The sequence below is a fragment of the Mycteria americana genome, chromosome 4 (genome assembly GCF_035582795.1).
Source record: "Mycteria americana isolate JAX WOST 10 ecotype Jacksonville Zoo and Gardens chromosome 4, USCA_MyAme_1.0, whole genome shotgun sequence".
In the NCBI taxonomy this organism is placed as follows: domain Eukaryota; kingdom Metazoa; phylum Chordata; class Aves; order Ciconiiformes; family Ciconiidae; genus Mycteria; species Mycteria americana.
Genome location: NC_134368.1, coordinates 31,818,580 through 31,838,529, shown reverse-complemented (window position 1 = coordinate 31,838,529; position 19,950 = coordinate 31,818,580). Strand labels below are relative to the sequence as shown.

General features: G+C 41.4%; 1 protein-coding gene across 1 annotated transcript in view; it reads right to left on the bottom strand.

The window, feature by feature from the left end:
* Nucleotides 1-288: 288 nt before the first annotated feature.
* The window catches only part of KIT (KIT proto-oncogene, receptor tyrosine kinase), a 55,598-nt gene continuing 35,936 nt past the window's right edge, over nucleotides 289-19,950 (bottom strand). Inside the window, exons 8-21 of the mRNA XM_075499211.1 lie at nucleotides 16,987-17,101; nucleotides 15,575-15,768; nucleotides 14,383-14,489; nucleotides 14,164-14,290; nucleotides 13,800-13,904; nucleotides 13,602-13,712; nucleotides 11,663-11,813; nucleotides 9,782-9,870; nucleotides 9,305-9,432; nucleotides 5,968-6,090; nucleotides 2,537-2,648; nucleotides 2,340-2,439; nucleotides 1,570-1,675; nucleotides 289-414 (exon numbers count right to left, since the gene is read on the bottom strand). Coding sequence (XP_075355326.1) covers nucleotides 289-414; nucleotides 1,570-1,675; nucleotides 2,340-2,439; nucleotides 2,537-2,648; nucleotides 5,968-6,090; nucleotides 9,305-9,432; nucleotides 9,782-9,870; nucleotides 11,663-11,813; nucleotides 13,602-13,712; nucleotides 13,800-13,904; nucleotides 14,164-14,290; nucleotides 14,383-14,489; nucleotides 15,575-15,768; nucleotides 16,987-17,101 — 1,694 coding nt within the window. The remainder of the gene's footprint in view (nucleotides 415-1,569; nucleotides 1,676-2,339; nucleotides 2,440-2,536; nucleotides 2,649-5,967; nucleotides 6,091-9,304; nucleotides 9,433-9,781; nucleotides 9,871-11,662; nucleotides 11,814-13,601; nucleotides 13,713-13,799; nucleotides 13,905-14,163; nucleotides 14,291-14,382; nucleotides 14,490-15,574; nucleotides 15,769-16,986; nucleotides 17,102-19,950) is intronic.

The following is a 19,950-nucleotide window of genomic DNA, read 5'->3' as shown; positions in this document are numbered from 1 at the left end:
TTGTTGGTTGTTTTTTTTTTCTTCAGATCTGGCGCTCTACTGCAAATACACACAACATAGCAAAATATATACAGCTTCAGTTAACATTGCAATGATGCCTGTAACCGTGCTCAGCAATTAAGTTTATGTGTAACAGTGTGTGGTAAAGGACAGTATTACAACAACGTTTCAGCTACACAGTGGTAGTAGTGAGTAAAAGTAAGAGAAATTATTGAAGTCGTCCCTCTCTCACCCCCTGCACAATACAAACAGCTAATACATCTGGGCTCCTCTTCTTCCAGATGCCACTCAAACATCTTCGCGTACCAGGAGAGGCTGAGTAGATGAAGCGCGGCTACCCACCGAGTTAATCCTCACAGAGTGATCTGGAGCGTTTCCTTGACCGGAAGGTGGAGCTGAGAAGTTCGCATAAACCTGCGGAAGCCGAAGACCAGTGTCAATACTCTGCAGACTGCTCCCTCCACGCACACTTGGAGAGCTCTCCTTTCCTAGCCTTTTCCCACTGCGTACTACACGCTGCCATGGAAGGGTTCCAGCTTAGGTTGTTTCTTCGCAAATCTAAAGAGAGTTTCAAAAGGTCTTGGGCTTAACTGCTCTTTTAAAGAGTCAAGAACCTCAATCTCAGTTATTAACAACACCGCGGCTTCCAACTGCAATTTCAACTGAGCTTGAAAAAACACAGCTCATGTTATTACTAAGCTCCCCCAGAAACCTCACTAATATTTCCTTCGCATTCTTGCTTTTGTTTTAGTAATGCCTGCACCTGCCAAAAATATGCTACAGGATGCAATCGAACACCAGCAGCTTTCAGTTTCCTCTTTTCTCAAATTGTCAGGAAGCCATGTACTCTGTGCCCAAACAAGGCATCCAGAAGGTAAAAGGAAGCTTTATTTTTAAACCAGGTTTTAAACTTACTTTTTTAAACCCCAGTAACACACAAGTTACTGCGAGAGAAAATCCAAGTTTCTGATGTGCCTCCAATTATTCTTTGGAATGTTTTGTCCAGTTACCCTCTCAGAAAAAGCTTTTACTAGGGAACGGTCGAAAGCAGTGAATACAGTTTGTCACGACATACCTCCAAGGCTACATAAATAGAGCTAGGGGAAGCAAGTGAGAAGAGGCAGAAGAGCACTGAAAGCTCAACCCCTTCGTCCAGAAAGCTTTTCTAATAAAAGCTAAATATACGTCACTTCTGAGATGTTTCCCAGATTAGTAAAATTTTTCATAGTTTAAGATAAGATGAATTTATGCAGTACCACTGCATTTTGTAACATCAAAATTGTTGTGCCAGGTCCATGTTGAGTAAGAAACGTCAACCGTGCAAAGAGTCTTCTCCAGCTGGTATGTTTTGGGTATGGGCTTAGACAGCTACTGTCTAATGGCACAACTAAGCAGAAGTGAGTAGCCCGACATCATTCCTACCACCCAAACTGACAGTGCATAAATAATACTACATAAATAATACTGGAAAACCAGTGAAGCACCCAGGCTTTTTGCTCCTCACAGCTCTAGTCTAATGTCTTGCTTGAAACTGCTTTGACTCCAAAAACCTGATGATCCATAACTTACCCGGGGAGCATTATCTGAAAGCTGCTGCTCTATCAGCTGCACGATTTGTTTAAATGTGGGTCTCTGTAAAGGATCAGCATCCCAGCAACTCTTCATTATGTCATACCTGCAAAGGTACTGAAATTAAGTACTGTTCATGAGGAAATCCTTAGAGCTCTTATCTCACCTCCGTAATTATTCGAAAGAAACTCGAAAGAAACGTGTGACCCAGTCCCACAGTTTGCCTTCTTTAAATGACTTTTAAGAATAGAAATAGTGCTGCTAACACCTGTGCTTGTGCCAACAAAGGACTCAATACTAATGGGAGTCTCTGGACACAGTTTTCTTTGACAGCTTGCTAAGTGCCAATCCATTTACAAAACAGTCAATTAGGGATGGCTCATAAGGAAGGTGAGTAGCCAGTCCTCTTGCTGTCAGGAAGTACAGCACAAATGCAGATGCTGTACAGTCTGGTCATACATCTCACTGACTGCTTTATCTGAATTAAAAATGTTTAATTATGCTCTGCGATCTGCCAATAATTTATTGACACGTAGCAGATGCCATGACAAAGTGATCAGATGGTACAAGGCATGAGTGTATTTCATTGCTTTTAACAACACAGGCATGTATTCCACTATTTAGAGTACACGAATTATTTAAAACATGAGAAGAACTTAAAATAAAAGACAATGGGGCAGTGCAATGAGCCTTCATGCAAGAATGGAAGCTTCCCTTCCTTTGCATCATTGCTGATGTTTGGTGGTGAGAGGTGCTGGTTGCTCGCTTACATTTCAGGCGGTGCACACTCGGGGCTGAACATCCTGTATCCCTCCTTGATCATCTTATAGAACTTGGAGTCCACGGGCATCCCTGGATATGGGCTGCTTCCTGTTGAGAGAGCACGTGAGCAACATGATTTCTGCATCTGCAGTAAAACCAAGATAAAACAGAAATCCCCTGAAGTACAGATCTTGAAGGAGCTTACCTAAAGAAAAGAGCTCCCAAAGCAATATTCCATAAGACCAGACATCACTCTCAAAGGTGTAGACGCAATTGAAAATACTTTCAGGTGCCATCCACTTCACTGGAAGGCGAGCCTTTCCAGGGAAAAGGGAATAAATTAAGACAATGGACACAAGGCATACAAAATTTACGAGATAAAATTAACCTTTTCTACTTCTTATGTGCTTTAAATACTCATTAAATCAAGAAATAGAAATATCCAACCAAAAATGAGCATCTCAGCATTTTAGAGTCTCCAAGTGCTGCATGGTTATTGATCCATCTTTCTGTGGGTCTACCAAACTCGTGCGGTTCCTTGCACTCTGATTTTCTGTATACTGTGTGATTCCTTCTGTCTTGTTTATAAGGGATGGCAGGAAGTCAGAGCAAAATAATATATATGACCATGGCATGGTTCCTTATGCAAACATGCAAGTTGACTTCCGTGGACTGGCTACCGTAGGCACACAGATGAGATTCACATAGTCAAGATGCTTCAAGGCTTTAATCAACAGTTAAGACATCTGCTTTAGCTCCTCAGTGTATCAGAAAAAAGAAAATGAAAATTCACATGAAAGAAATATATATTGACGTTTTTCGTAAGTTTGTGTGGGGACAGACATCCCTTGGGAATGCTAACTGGAGCAGGGGAAAAGGGCACAGAAAGCCTTTGGATTTGCTTCCACCTTCCTCTCCCTGCTTTGCCCTTTCCTTGTCTGACTGTAGGAGCCAGTCAGGCTTCTGCCCTAAGCCCTTGTCCTGCTGTGGGAGAAACCAGACCTCTTCCTTTTAAGTGGTCTTGCAACGATGTGTCCAAAGATCTATTTCAACCATACTACAGAGAAGAGCCTTGATGTCTTGTAAGGAAAGGACACCCAACAGAAAAGGAAGTAAATGGGAAGGAAGAGAAACAAGGTGGAGGACAGGCAGCATTTGCCATGGGCTGGCTCACCAGAGAGGCAACCAGAGTTGTTTGTTTCCTGAACAACACAGACAGCAAACACTGTTCCTGGCCAAGCCCCCAGCTGCTGTCAGCGGCACTGCCTCCCAGCAGCGTCCACGGCTAGCGATGCCCCAGCCCTCCTGGTCTGCTTTAAGATCAGGCCAGATGCAACTAGATGCCTCCTGCAGCCACGGCTTCCTCTCTCCCCAGGCAGCTGCAGCCTATCCTCCTCTGACCCTTTCAGTCTACGTAAAATCCTGTTGTCAGGGAACTCAGGAAACTTAAAGGGTAGCCTAGACATGTAGAACTTCATTACTTACTGCCCACTTCCCTCCTAAGCTGCTGGTCTGCACTTCCCAGTCCCAGGACCCTTGACTGATCAAGCAGCTCCTGACCTGACCCTGAGCCTGAAAGCAGCTTTCTGACACTAAATGCCACTCATTATTTTGCCAGGACAGCCATTCCTGAATTATTTCTGCTCCTGTTGTTCCCCAACCTCAACTTCTAGGCACCCAGTCACTGGTACCAACATTGTTTTTGAAGACAACCAATAAACCCTTCTCTCCCGGAGCCTAAAACAGGGATGCTGTAGGTACCTGGGACATCAGGGACTGCTGGGTGACAGCAAAGCAGCAGAGATATCTCAGAACACCTGAGGTGCCATGGACTGACTGAGGTTAACCAAGCATTTGCAAACCACTTTGGTGAGAGATGCTCAGGTGTGGGATTTTCTCTCTTCGTCAGCTTGCCCAAAGCCTGGATGGGTAACTGTCCTGGTTTTGGCTGGGATAGAGTTAATTTTCTTCCTAGTAGCTGGTATAGTGCTCTGTTTTGGATTTTAGTATGAGAATAATATCAATAACACACTGATGTTTTGGCTGTTGCTAAGTGGTGTTTACACTGGCCAAGGACTTTTCAGCTTCCCATGCTCTGCCAGGTGCACAAGAAGCTGTGAGGGGGCACAGCCAGGACAGCTGACCCCAACTGGCCAAAGGGCTATTCCATACCATATGAGGTCATGCTCAGTATATAAAGCTGGGGAAGAAGAAGGAAGCGGGGGGATGTTTGGAGTGATGGCGTTTGTCTTCCCAAGTAACCGTTACGCATGATGGAGCCCTGCTTTCCTGGAGATGGCTGAACACCTGCCTGCCCATGGGAAGGAGTGAATGAATTCCTTGTTTGGCTTTGCTTGTGTGCGTGGCTTTTGCTTTACCTATTAAACTGTCTTTATCTCAACCCACGATTTTTCTTACTTTTACCCTTCTGGTTCTGTCTCCCATCCCACTGTGGGGGGAGTGAGCAAGCGGCTGTGTGGGGCTTAGTTGCCGGCTGGTGTTAAAGCACGACAGTAACCTTCAGTTTGTGTGTTGTCAAGTCCCTAACTAAGCATCAGCCTCTGACCATGGAGCACTCAGCAGGGCTGGGGAGAAGGGCTGCCTTGTTGAACATGGATCTTCTCTCCTTTGAAAAACGGTGCGAGTGAAAACGTGTACTCTGAAGGCAGTGGATGGCTGCATGTATCTGATGCAGACTTACAACATCAATCCAGGCAGCGCAAATCAGTTTGAGATGCAAAATACCTATAGTCTGTAGCACACTTCTCCAGTTTAACCACAGACAGACTCAATTTTCTTTTGTAGTAGGGCTCCTTTTACTACACTAGCACTTTAAAGGGGATTTCGAGTACTGCCAAGGTAATCTGCGTCACTTCAAAGTGTCTTTGTACACCTGCAGAGGTCTAGGATGTACCAGTGTAATCGGTACTCTTCTACATAGGTTTTAAACTTTTCTCATCAAAATACAGTGTCTTGTTCCAACCCTGTTACAGGGTTTGAATTACAGCTGCAAGTTAAAGCTGTATGTTACACATATGAGGTTAAAATCTGTATATGGAATCAGATAAAACCAAGTCTTTTTTGCCTCCCACTATGCCCTAATCAATAAATTCACACTTCAGAATCCAGTTTCTGTTGTCTGAGTGATGCTTTATAGCAAAGAACGGGATGCAAACCCCTGATTATTTAGATATTTTAAAAATAAACTGTTTCAGTAATGGACAAATATAGCAATGCCCAGAGAAAAAGTTTCAAAATAATTATATTTAGGATTGGGCTACCAGAATATTCCAATGGCAAAACTTGCAATTACTCACAGAGCTGTAACTTTTAGTACATTCAGATATAACAGAAAGACTAGGCGTTACATTGGTGCAGCAAAAACATCTCCTCCACTACAACATACATTCAGATACCAGCACATTTTTTCCAGTATAAAAACATATATATACCAAGGGTTTTGTCAGCACATACATCTTTGTCAGGAATTGCCCCTTCTAACGTTCCTGACCAGCACAGATATATACCAGAATTAGGAAATATAGATTTCTGCCTAAGACGACTTTTCTTTGCAAGTCAAGACAACAGGAACTCCCCAAACTTAAAGCAGGTGGATAAAGTTTCACGTATACTTACGTTTCCTTTGACCACATAATTTGAGTCATTCCTTATATCTCTTGCCAGGCCAAAGTCACAGATTTTTGTTATCCGACCATGAGTTAGAAGAATATTTCTTGCAGCCAGATCCCTATGAATGCACTAAACAACAAACAGACAGACAAACAAACAAAGCTATTTTATAATATCCTTAACAGGCTGTTGCTTGGTTACATGTTTACTTAGCTGTATAACTGACTGCATTATGTATTTTATGGCAAGCTGAAAGTCATAATGAAGCCATGTGTTAATAAGCTTATTCAGATGATTTAACATTCTGGTGTATTATCTTTACTATCATGACATTGATCCACATAGTTAAGGTTGTCTATGCATTTACTTTAGAACAGTCCACTTTCAGTCACTTTGAATTTTCTAGTGTTTCATGCTTGCAGCTAAAGTTTAATGAACTTTTTCTCTGACTTTTTATCGAAAAATCACTAGCCTGTTTCCTAATGCAGGACAAATAAGGAGAAAATGTGGTTTGCTTCTAAAACAATTCCAATCTTTTATTAACTATTGTGGTTGAGGGAAAAGTGCTGAAAAGCTGAAAATACGGAAAATTATAGTAACAACTTCAAAGTACACAAGCCAGGAAACTGAATCCCATTTCAAAAATACTCCTCTGGAAGACCTGAATTATTAAGTACCTAGGAGAGTTTTATAAGCAGACCTAAGTATTTGAAAATAGTGGAAATTTTCACATGCTAGTATCTTTCAATGAACAGTCACACGTTCAGTGACCTAGCTAGCTTATAATCCGGTTATCACTTGAGAAGTGTGCATGTGTTTGTAACTGCAGCTCCAGAAGGGTGCCTGAGTTTCCCAGCAGCCGTGTTTTCTTTGTATGCAACTGTGGAGCCCATGTGCGTTTGTTAGAGAGTGGAGGTAGTTCCCTAACAAAATGATCTCTTTTTCCATCTGGAAGGGACAGCATTAGGCTCACACTTTACTGACGGTATATTGTGTGCAGGCCACAGCTGTCTAAAAAATAGCTGAAGATTCAATTTTTCTCTTAATTTTTTTCCTTGAAATACAAAACTTTAGGAAAACCCTACAAAAAATGACTTAAAATACCAAGAATTGTGCAAATCAAACTCCAAAAATCATAACTGCAGGTTGCATAAGCAACTCTGTCCCTTTTGCACAATTACTGTCTCAGAGGACTCTCCTTCACCTCCCAATCCAAAATATTCTTCACTTTGCATACGTAAAGCTGAAAGCATAACTGCACTGAAGCAGTAAAGCGAAGGAATGGCCAAGCATCCAGCATGTCTCTGCCTTGTTCCTCCAGAATCAGTGCAGTTTGCATTGAATAAAGACTTTGTCCATTGGAGGAAGCCCTGTCTTGTGATTAAAGCACCGTGTCCTTAATAAGGGAATTATCCCCCCAAGGCAGGCTCCTATCCTGACTCCTGCACAGAGGCACTTTTATGCCTCTGAACCTTGATAAATAAACCAGTTGCAGAAGAGCAGCTGGGTACTCTGCACTGCTGGGCTGCGTGGACCTTCCTTCCCCAAGGGCGTGAGGCGATCTGAAGCATCTTATCCATCAGCCCACACTACTCTGCATTTACTAGCTGGAGCTAAGAGCGTGCATGTACACAACGACCGAAGAGGACCAAGCACAGTAATGTGTTAGCACAGTGCAACTTAATTCTGTGATAAACCCGTTACTTCTGCGCTGCCAAAGCGATACTGCACATTACTGCCCAATCTCACAGTGGGGTGGTGTAACATTGACTATCGCCTTTGCTACTCAATGCCACGGTGACTGTATCAATGGAAAGACTACAAAGAGAACAGTCCCCAGGAATGATGCATAGTGAATCCCGGGGCTATTCTATAGGAAAATAAGAAGAAATAAAGAATATGTGTGCTAAGCCCTGGATGTCCTGAATAGTGAAGGATGCAGGAGCCTGGTGAAAACCATTAAAATCGGTAATATAATGTGTTTGCCTGTCAGGCCTGTTTTGAAGCTGTCGATAGATGAAAAATAAACTAAAGGGTTTGGAAGGAGGAACAATGGGGCAAAAAAACAAGTGCAAGAGCAAGTTTTAATGTGGACTTCCTTTGGAGCAGAATTAGAGCCACATTTCCCACTACTAACACAGGACCCCAGGATTACCTTATTTTCCTTAAATTGCATAAATTTGGTTTTGCACTTTATCCAAGGTGCACCTGTACTACCCTGTGTCTATATTAGTTACAATGTTTACATGTTAAATGGCATTTTTCCAATAAAATGTAAGAACAACCATAGGAAGATCACAATTATGCTGTGCTTAAGACTCCTATTCTTTATAAATCCCTTTCTGTTATGCAATACCTTTCCTATGAAACCCAGAGAAATGTCTATTGTGCTCAAGGTAGCCAACAAAGATTCTTTGCGGGTCTCTAGGCTGATTTTATCTTTCCAGAAAATTAAAAACCAAGACATATCCTGTGCATTAAGCCATACTGCTAAAAAAAAAAAGCACACAATGTGATAACTCCCCTGTTTAAGGCCGTATTCTGCATGAGAGAAGTAGCAAGTGCAGCGTTGTTTAAAACTCATGCAAACAGATAGCTTTGCAGCTGTCTTCATACTGTTCTTTAGTTTGTAAACTCTCCAGCAGTGCCCCAGAGAATAAATCTTAAACTCTCGAGATGTAATCGCTTTTGAAGGTGTCCACATGTTGGGTTTCCAGTTCTTTCCTGAATTCCATTTAATTCCCATACACCAGAGAAGACTGAAGAAATAACTCCTCGGGGTTCCTATGGGTTTCACTGCCTCCAAAGCCATCAGGAGTTCTCATGAAACTACCCGTGTGCTCCAGGCAACAAAGGAAGGGCTGAAGATCAAACCCGTAAGAGGCACCACCCAAGCCAGGCAGGGTTCAGCTGTGCCAGCCGTCTCCCAGCACATGACATTATTAATCAGTGGAGCCTCGGGGTGCAGCAAACATGCTTCGCTGCAATTCCTCTCCTGTCTCTTCTCTTGACATTTCTATGACTAGTTTCTGTTCATGAGCATGGCCACTGATTCTACTAGCCTGAACTGTGGATACGCAATAGCACTGCTTCACGTTGACTACTGTGCAGCCTATATTCTGTTTTATGGGATATAAAACACTTTTGGCCAATGAGCACAGTACAGAACTCCAACATTAGCTTCAGGTACAAGAAGGAGCATATCAGTTTGCAGTGCTTGTTGAAAAGAACACAGAAATATTCAGCATTTAAACATGCGGATCACGTTAAAACACTGAAAGAGATGCTAAAGGAAATCAGAAATCTACTGATTCTGTCCAGCTCTGACAAATTCTTAACTTACGTTTTTGGAGGCAAGGAAGCTCATGCCCTTTGCCACCTGGTAAGAAAAGCTTAGCAGATCTTCGACATCTAGAGCAAGTTCATCATCTTCCAACATAGAAAGGGTAACATCCTGATCGGTGTAGGATCCTATGCGATGTAAACAACAACAGCTTTTGAGTGGAGTAAGTGTAATCATTTAGAAACAGAGTTGCCTTAACGTTAAACAAAACAGTGATCTGAGTAAGTACCAGACTAGAGTCATGTAAATAGCCCATCACCAAAAAGCAGAAAATAATCCTGATACTCCGTTTAAGTGTGGAGAAATACAAGACACTGTAATTTAGCATATTGTTCTTTCTCAAGCCTTCTCATATCAATTAAGGAGTTTTAATTGTCCCCATCCATGAGAGATAAGTATGATAAAACTGAAAAAATCCATGAAGCCCCTCTCTCTACACTCCCACCAGCAATCAGAATTCCTTGTCACTGTACTCACCAGACTTCACTGGTCGTTTTTTATCAGCTTTTGGTGGGACTGCGTATGACACTCCTGGTTTCATGTCCATGTACTCACTGGCAACATCACTGTTGAGGCAGCAGATGAAATGAAACATAGTTTAGTGAAAAAGGTCTCAAAAGCCATCCAAACAAAAAGCCAAAGTTATGCCAACCTTCTGAATATAACGCTTTACAAATGGTCACTAGATTGGAAACTCACGGGTGTGTAAAAAAGATGAGGAAAGGCCTGTACAGAAAGGGAGGTTTGTCAGTACAGCCGATGATATATCTCAAAGTTTGGAGTTTGGCTCAGGTGAGCAAACAAAACCTTTCATATGTATACTGTTTATATAGACTTCACTCTCTATAAATTAACATCCAGAAGTTTCACAGGATCTGCTAGTGCTTCCTTCTTCTGCTTAGGCCAACTCCTACTAGAATATTTCAGCAACTCAAGTGGCAATTGAAATGCAGAAGACAAATGGTAAAAAATGTTAAATTCAGAGATTCCCAAGTTCCAAAGGGGATTTGTACGTATTTCAAAGAATCAGTCGAGGCTTGGGCCAGCCATCTGCTACGTTTTTTAAGTTTAAGTTTTCTTATTGCTATATATAATTCAAATGTACAGATCTTCATACTATATGGTTTATAAATATACAGTTAGGCACCTTTAGAAATGATGGATGTACTTTGGCATCTTTCACTTCATTGCCATTAGAACTCATATACATAGCCCTGCCTTAGCCTGAAATGTGTTTAGTTTATGAACAATAAATGCAGCCACAGAGCTAACACGGAAAGGAGTAATGAGATCACCAATAGCTTTAGTCACCACCGCAAACACATCTGATGCATTTAGCAGCTGCAACTTTACAGTAAATACCAATATGAGAATTTGGTAAATACTCCACCGTTAATACCTCAATTTACAAAACGCGCTCAAGCAGTGAGATTCCTGCCCTGAAAAGAGGGCATACCTCCAATGGCAAATCACAGACTTGTGTTCATCACCTCAGTGGTCCCAGCCTCTCTGGGGCATCGCCAGCTATCCATATACTGCCACGGCACAAACAGCTTCACCAGTGCTACGTCTTGCTGGGACAAAGGACTTTATGGCCTCCTGAGGGTCTGCCTGGTTCTTTTGTGTCTGCCAACACAAAGTAATGGGCCCACTGGGGCAATAAACAGACTAAAAATAAAAATGGGCAGGTATTGTAGCAGCCCCTAGGTTTTGGTAAATTATGTCCCCCTCACTTTGCAAAGGGAAGGAGCGAGCAGGAAATCTGCTTGGAAACGTACTTGGAAAGAGCTCTGGGCTGGTATCTAAAACAGAGCGGTTAAAAATACACAGATGAAGTAACTGAAAAAAGCCAAAGTACAAGAGCAATCTCAGAATCGTGACACGGCTCGTGTCATCAGAAAATCCAGTGAGCTCCTAGTAGCAGCTTGCCTCTGATACTGTAAGGCGCTGGTTTGATTTTGTAAGAAGTCATTTCTGAAGGCAGGAACTTAGGAGAGCTCAGAGTATTAACACCCCAACACTGGGGGAATTGTCATTCAAGCTGCTAAATGAGCACTGCCAATGTTTAACAGGAACGATAAACACAAATACATACAAAGATTGGAGCCAAGGAGTTGCATGAAATAACTACAGGAAATTTGATAAAGAAGTAAAACAGAGAGCGTATACAATCAATCGCGCTCTGTTAGAATAAACCACCCACTGTACAAATCGTCTCTTTAATGAAATTGTTTCCTTGCACAGCAAAGAATCTTCAAAGCCTGCTGCATGAAAGGTTTCTTATCCCTAAGAAACTTTGGTACCTCCTCTTTCCCAGTCTTCTAAAAATACAAGTACATTTCAGCAGGTCATACTTACGCCGCAGGCTCTGCCTGATGCAAAAGGTTCTCGTAAACTGCTGTTTCTCCATGTTCTTCATGTTTTGGACAAATAAATGAATCTCGTTTCCGTCTCAGAAAATTTAAAAGATCACCATAGCAGCAATATTCTGTAATGACCAGAGTGGGACCTGTAGACGTACGTGAGGTTTAGAAAGCACGTGAGTATTGTTTTCATAGCAGAAAGCCTTACATAAAGATAGCATTCAGCCAAGCACACAGGCTGGGCTATTAAAAATCACACTGCCTAGCACTGTCTAGGCTTGAAAAGTTATAGAAAAGTAACCAGCATCTTCCCTTTCACAGATCAGCAACTATTGTCCAGCTAAAGCTGTGTCGCTCCCAATTAATGCCCCCCCCACCTCAATAGCATGGCATTGTACAAAAATTAAACAAATAAGTCTTTTTCTTCATGTGATAATGTTTCTGGCCAGACACATCTGTTTGATTTTGCTCACTTCCTGAAGGAAGTTATTTGTTCCAAATGTTAGAGTAATTCAAGCTTCAAACATTAATCCTTTTGATTCACTTCTGTTTACAGTAGAGCTTCACACTCCTTCAGTAATGTTTTGGAAATGATGTAGAGTGTTATATTCTGCAGTATAATAGGAAAAATCATTCAAACAGAACAGCCTGCTGCGACAGAAAACTACATTGCACAAGGTCGTAGAATATTAAAATGAAATCGGAAAGGAGAATCAAGTCATCTCCAGCACGGATGTTTATAGATCAAATATATGTTTTCTGAGTGAATGACTCCAGCTATGGCCCTTGAATATGTAATTGCACTGTGTGTTATTTCATCTGTAAGGTTATTCTGTACCACCGTTCCCTAACCTCACTAGTTTATTTCCATTTTTCTGCAGTTAAAATTTGTAGCTTTTGTAATAGCAAAAGCAGTGTTTGTGGTGGGATTTTCTTACAGACGCCGTATTTTTTTCAGCTGAGACAGACGTGCACTCAGGCCAGTGAGTCTACTTTGTCGACTGCTTAAACAAAATTGTTTAAATCATTAAATGTGAAAGTGAGAAATGTTTTGCCTCCGTCTAAAACGGTGAATTTTTACAAGCTCCTTTTCTTTGAAAAATGATGCAAAAACTGAAAGAGCAGATATTTGTGTAAGAAGCAACACCATCTTTCATATTAAAATGCACATAAATGAAAAATACTATATAATAAAAATACTAATATAATATTATTATTAGTGTTTACTAAATATTAGTATTATATTTATGTAAATATTAGTATTATATTTACAAATAAAAAAATACTATAAAAATATTACTAATAAAAATTTAAAAAGGACTGTATCACTCTGTATTGTAAAACTTCAGCTGTTTTGTAGCTTTTACTATGTATGAAAACAAACTTGCTAAGTTAATATTAAATGTGAAACATTGGGATTGTGCAATAGTTTATTTAGAAAATTCTTTTTCTCAACTTTCTGCTGCTTAGAATTTGTAACTTCAGTGGTGCCTTAACAGATACATTTACAGTTTAAACAGAAGGCTGGAAGACTATACAAGACAGGCCTGTTGACTTCACCTTGGATACCAACAAGGAGCCAGATCATGCATCTTTTCTCAGTCATGAGAAGCAGAGCGGTTGAGGAAAAAACTTACGCTGGACATTTTGTCATCTCTCAAGAAGAAAACGCACAATGGCTCACATGAAAGAGAATAACAGCAACCTTCCTTTTTAGCTGCAGCTCCAGTGGTCTCATTACTGCTTTTAGGATGAGCCTAAAAATCTAGATTCAAGAATTTACAGGTAATAGTCATGATGACCTGCAACCTGCCTAAGCAAGAAATGTATTGAAGATTTCTATACTTAGCGGCACTGGATTCTTCTTCACAAGGTTCCTCCTTCTGGCAATAAAAAAGGAACAGAAATAATCAATAATCTGTTGATAACCCCACCTCCAATAGTGCAAGCTCCAAGCAGATTCACGATATTAATGTGGTTTCCAAGGTAACTCAGCACTTTAAGCTCTGACATCAAGGCTTCTCTTTCTGTTAAATGGGCACTTGCTGCAAGGCAAAGCACAATGTTCAGTACCTAACACACCAACCAGAAGGAAGTGAGAAAAAATTGTACAGTATATTACAGCAACTTACGTTTCAACATCTTTACTGCTACTGTCATAGCAGCATCAGATTTAAATAGACCATAAGCAGTGGCTTCAACGACTTTTCCAAAAGCTCCAGCACCAAGGGTTTTACCTAATAAAGCAAAACAAAATACTCTGTAACGACTTGGAGCACTTCTTCCTGAAGGGTTCAACATTTTCTTTTATGATATCAAGGAACCTATTGTAGATACGCCTGCTTGCTTTTTGTCCCAAGGTAAGTATGAGCAATTACCACTGTTTGCATTATTGCACAGCGTCTTTTTGACAAAACACTGCTGTGTTTGACCAAAGTCTCATATGAGATCTGAAGCTTTCACCTTGCAGATGAAGTTAAATAAATCTAAACTAACCAAAACTCAACCGGTTTCTAGGAAATTCCCATTTGTGATCATAAGGAAGTTGCGTTGGGTCTATGTAAACATAGTTGTTTCCATTTATTTCTTCAACAACTTTCCACTGAACTTCGTATTTGGGTTTCTGGAGAGGAAAGAGAACGGCTGTCACTACCGAAGCCTCCACAGGCAGCTCACACACTTTCCTAACTCAGGCAGAGGGACTTCTGATTTTACCTGCAAATATATGTACACCAGGATCATGACTATGATGCACATCAATCCTGCAGCAACTCCAAACGCGATTAGTAAAGGGGTGAAAAGGGTATGGGTACGGATTTGTTCTAGAAAGAAACAAGAGAAAATTCTGCTTAAATACTGAACAAGAAAAACTATATTAAAAAGATGCACGTGAAAACCTTTCCTTGGTTCTTCCTTGTGAAACACGGTTTGGGGTTTTGACTTTCCCAGATGTGCTCCAGGTACGTCAGAATGGCTTTCCTCAATGAGCCGTGGGGGACAGAGCTGGCACAGAAAGCATCCGGTTTGTTGCCTCGGGAGTCAGCTTCATCAATTCAGGAGGTGTGACACCAGGATCAATTAATGCAAGGGGTCTGCATGATCTCCGTCAAGTTAAGGTAAAGAAAGAAGCTTTTTTCTGAAGTCCTAATGTCTTCTCTTTTTTCCCCCCAAGTATGATCTCTACAGCACAGTCTTTACAAGTAGAGGTTGTGCCGAGTAACAAAGGAATACCATCACAGTAAAACCCATCTGCCCCAAATCTGGTTTATTTGTTTATATGTTATATCTGGGTGTAACAGAGAAAAAAGAAGCAGCAGAACATTTGATTTTGCAAAGAAGAGCACAGATTTACAAACCCATTTCGAGTCATCTATGTTCTAGTGTTCCCCCCCCCCCAACCCCACAAATACTGCTACAAAACTCATAAGCCCTTTTGCAGTATGTTGTTGTTACTTCTTTTACAACAGCAGGGCCCTTAGGCTCCAGTCAACTTTGGGACTGCATTTTCCTGAGACGTTGTAAGAACGTTTAAAAAAATGCAGTTTTTCTTTCAAAAAAAATGATGTCCTAAATAGTCTAAACAGACAAAGACAGGAAAAGAAAAAGGGAGAGAGAGAAGGAAAGCCAGTGTAATACCACAGGTGGTTTGCCCCTGTGCTGCACAGACAGAAAAAAAACAGCTAACTACTGAGCTGCAGATCTGGAGCCATAAAAAGATGATACCCAATATTCATTGAAAAATTAAAGCAATGCTTTGACAGGCAGAACACGTAGTGTAATACATTATCATACGCTCAGCCATGGTACCATAAACTTTACTATGGCCAAGGTAACCCACTTAAAATCCTCTTAGGGAAAGAGCTGAATGGCATCCATGTTTTATGGTCTTATTCACTCCAGTCATTACCTTTAATAGCAAAGTTGAAGAAAGCAGAGCTCCTGTCCCCATTGCTGGAGGCCTCGCAGCACACGGTGCCAGTGCTCCTGAACATGCTGGCGTTAATGGTGCTTTCCACCAGGATTCGTTCAAATGACGGCACCGATGAATTTGTGTAACTGATTTTGACATCCATGGGGGATATTGTCGGTGAATCAAAACACCTGGGAGAAACAATACTGACAGTTATCTGCCATGGATTGCTACCTGGAATGGATGACAGGTCCTGCTGATGAGGCAGACAGTCACTGCCAGACCATCAGATAACTAAACAACACTGCTCTACAAAGGGGTTCAGCTGAAGATCTTATCCTCCAAACTTAGCCTGCTCACGATGTCTCCTTGTCTTCTATGTAGTGAGTGAAATGGATACATACACCAAGCCTGACTCAACTGGACACCATGAGGTCTTTGCATTTGCTTTTGGCTAGAGATACCTACAGGTCTGTAAGTCCACTATGGGTTTTGTACCGTTCAACCTGCATCTCCAACTTCAGCTTCAAGCAGTTGTGGTCTATTACCTACTCTTGAAAACTTTCCCCAAGCGTCGTGTTATTGCAGTACAAAAAAAATCCATTATATACATACAACACCATCCAGCTTATAAGCAGCCAGAAAATAGCCAGTTCTCTTAAGATGCTGCCTCTCCTTCATATGTCACATCTTTACTACATGAGCACACAGTTAAGATAAAAAAAAGTACTATTTAAAAAATTAGGGAAATAACAATTATTTTAGGTATAAAACAAATTACACAGGTGGGAGACCCATGACTTGCCAGTACGAGATCTACAATCATGGTGGAAGTCAACCAAAACCTTGAAACATGCCTCACAAATGCTCGCTTCACAGTGAAACTCTACAATCTTTTTAGAAACATGGTAACTAGACATCAGGTTTTATTCATAATAACTCTCCACTTGTTTACTTTCATATGCTTCATGTGAATAGAAATCTAATTACTTTATGTCTTGAAAAATTTTATCATTACACAATAAAACAAAAGATAACAGCCATATTCACAAGTGATTCTGTGATTGTCATTCTATGAAATTGCATACAGAACGTGTATCATTTGGGGCCAAACTGATACCAACCTTATCTAGCTTGCAGCAGAGAGAAAGTTTGGCTTTTACTTTTCCGCAGCAGAAAATGTTGGTTATTCCCCTTTTCAAGGACGGAACGCAAAGGGGAATAATGAAACGTACCCCTGCCTTCCTCTCAAACCACTGCAAATAATGCAATGCCGAAAATGATGAAAACAGTGATGCAACATTTGAACATAACTGTTACCAAGTCATTTTATGTTCTTAATTTTTAATTATAAATTGGGTGTGTTGGATCTAGAATAACCTTTGGAGACTCCGGTTTACTTAACTCACCTCTGCTCAGTTCCTGGGCAAAAATACCAGTATATGGTAGGGGCTGGGAATCCAGCTGCTACACACTGGAGAATACCATTGCTAAGTATATCCAGAGTGAGAATCTCCGGTTTTGCTGCAATAAACAAAAACGAGAGTCACACATTAGGAGAACACAGAATTTGCATTGCCACTTGCTCTTCACCCCAGCAACTTGTGTGCATCGTTGTCTGTGGAATTACTCAGGTGAACAGAGCTTCGCATGTTCAAGGGTGTCCGGGTCTGAATTGGTGTCCTGCAAGTACTGACCATCTGTGAAAATACCAGTTCTTACACTGAATGCTTGGTCTGGCTTTCAGAAGAATACCTGACCTCCACTGAGTATTTGGTTTGATGAAAGATCCTAAATTAGCAAAGCCCAGAGCTTAAATAACCCAAAGAAGCGTGTGCTTGGAACAACAGTGCAGTTCCCGTTCCTGCCCACCATGACTTTACCCGCCTGTAAAAAGGACAGTTTCTTCACAGTTACAAGCGTACTAAATCTGTCAAACCACATCTCTCTTACATCTGCCCTTTGTTTTAAATATTACCACCGCAGCCAGAAAAGGAACTACACTGCAAGGCAACCCGTGCAGACAGAGTCCCCACAGAGGACACGCGCCCCTCTAAGATACCACTACTGAAATGCCCAACTGCCTGACTCTCTGAAACATTGCACGTGGAGGAAGCTCATATTTGGCTGAATGTATTAGCTTTCCAAACAATAATTCATTATTCCTTTGGTAGTTTAGAAAGCAGTCCAGCTAGCCAATGCCTCCTGCCATGTCCTGCACCAGAGCTGGTCCTGTACTTGGTTCGGGAGCTGCTGTTTCGAGCATGGCAGGAAACCAGAGCAATCAGGTGAACTTTACAGTCATTAGTGCAATGTCATAGGCTTCAGCCAAGGGCACTGCCAACACAGCAAGATGTTTTTCTTGGAGAAACTTGCATTAGAGGCCTTATTTCCCATAACTACCTTAGCTTCCTTGCAAAATCACCCCCAAAAAAAGTTAATGGGAAAAAACCCAGACTATATTCCAATGATGCTGCTCACCTGACAGGTACAAGTTAAGAGTCCATGATCAGTTAACATAACTTTACAGAAGTGTAAGATGAATTTCTAATATCCTAGAAAGTTGTGAAGCCGTATAGACTACTGTAGGAAAACACAGATTTATTTCAGATAAAATCCACGTACAAAGACTGCACAGCGTTAGTTTTTAATGAATATTCTACTTGCTGATTAAATTAGAGGCAATAAAGCACACGTATATTCTCAATCACATAGCATCTCCTCGTGACTCATGTTACAGGAACCGAATGTTCTTTCATTTCTAAATCCGCATGTTGTGTTTTATGCAAACACCAAGAACCAAACATTGTTGCAAAATGTTGAGACGGATTTTCAGCATTACTCATTTGGTGAGGAACTTTTTGATAGCGCACAGCATCTCACCCAGCCTCAGTGCTCATGGAATACACATAATCCACATTTCTGAAACTCCTATCAAAATGGTTGGATTGTGAAATTGTAATTAGCTAATTTACTACCCATGTGCATGCAATTTCTTTAGCTATATTCTATGTTTTAGGCAACATCACAATGCAATGTAACTCCAGAAATGAGAGAAATGAAAAGTCAAGTATAAGAGGAAAATGAACATTAAGCCCCAGAAAAAATATTGTCCCAGATTTGCACTGCATCTAATACTTTGAGTGAGGGAAATGAAAATGCCCATGTTAGTCAGGCTTTTTCTGCTGTAAAAAACTACTGCAATAAAAGCCTGTCTGCATGGCCGTAAGTCCACGTGGACTCATCCTGCAGCAGCAGAGGGAGACGAGAGGCTGGCAGGGTTAATGCCTCCAGCAGCCCAGCAGTGAGGGGTCCAGCCCTGGTGCCATGGGAAGCTGAGCTGCAGCAGCCTGGTGAGAGCAGCTCTACCCTGACGTCCCTGGTGAAGCACTTGATGTGGCGATTAGCATGATCAGCCTCTCTCCACCAGCACAGAGTGCTCCCAAGCCTCCCCGGCTCAGAGAAATTACGGGATGCGTTTCACTTGTGGCAGCAAAGAGCCCCCCCAGCTCGGTCCCCAAGGGGATGGAGGCGGCTGCCACCACCGTCACCCCGGGCTGCGTGTCTCAGCACCTGCACCCCTTCCTGGCAGCCAGAGCTTCTTCCACGTCCACCAGCATAGGTGCTCCAGCGGATGCTGGAGCAAAGATGGACGACGGGCTTTGGCAAACAAATGCCAAGCTGCCAGCGAGCATCTTCTTTAAAAAACATTTTACTGTGCCAGATTTTATGACTTTCACTGCCTAATTACCCCTGGTATCAGACAGGCTCTTAATGACTAGACTTTGCCTACTGTTTTGGCTTTAACCCTTTAAATACTTAACGCTTCATTACATTGCTTGGAGTATATGCATATTGCCTTCCATAATCAGTCATTGGATGTCTTAAACTTCTAATTTCACTATGTTTATTAACCACTTTTATTAATATTGATTCTGTAATGTAGTGAAGAGGATTTATCCCATTTAATAGGAGGCCACTCCTATTTTATCTCAATGCTCTGTATAATAATCTTGTGCATTTAATTGCTTTCTATTACTGATTTCCTTTTCTTCATCGTTAACAAAGTAAATGTCTAAAAAGTAACACTTAATAGGTATTGTCTGTCATTGCAGTCAAAGACAGAGGGCTTTCCTCCTGGAGCCACATTTTCTGGATCAGAATGAATCTTTTTATAATATCACGGTGACTCCTCGTTTGTTCACTGCATATTCCAATGACAGGAAAACTGCTCAGCTTGGTCTATAATACCATGTCCAGTTTTCTCTTTGCAGCATGAGCCCCAACTGCATAGGTAATATTTTGTTGACTATAGTTAAGCCCAGGTATTATTTTGCACTAAACTCAGATACTAGTTGGAAGATTCCTCCACT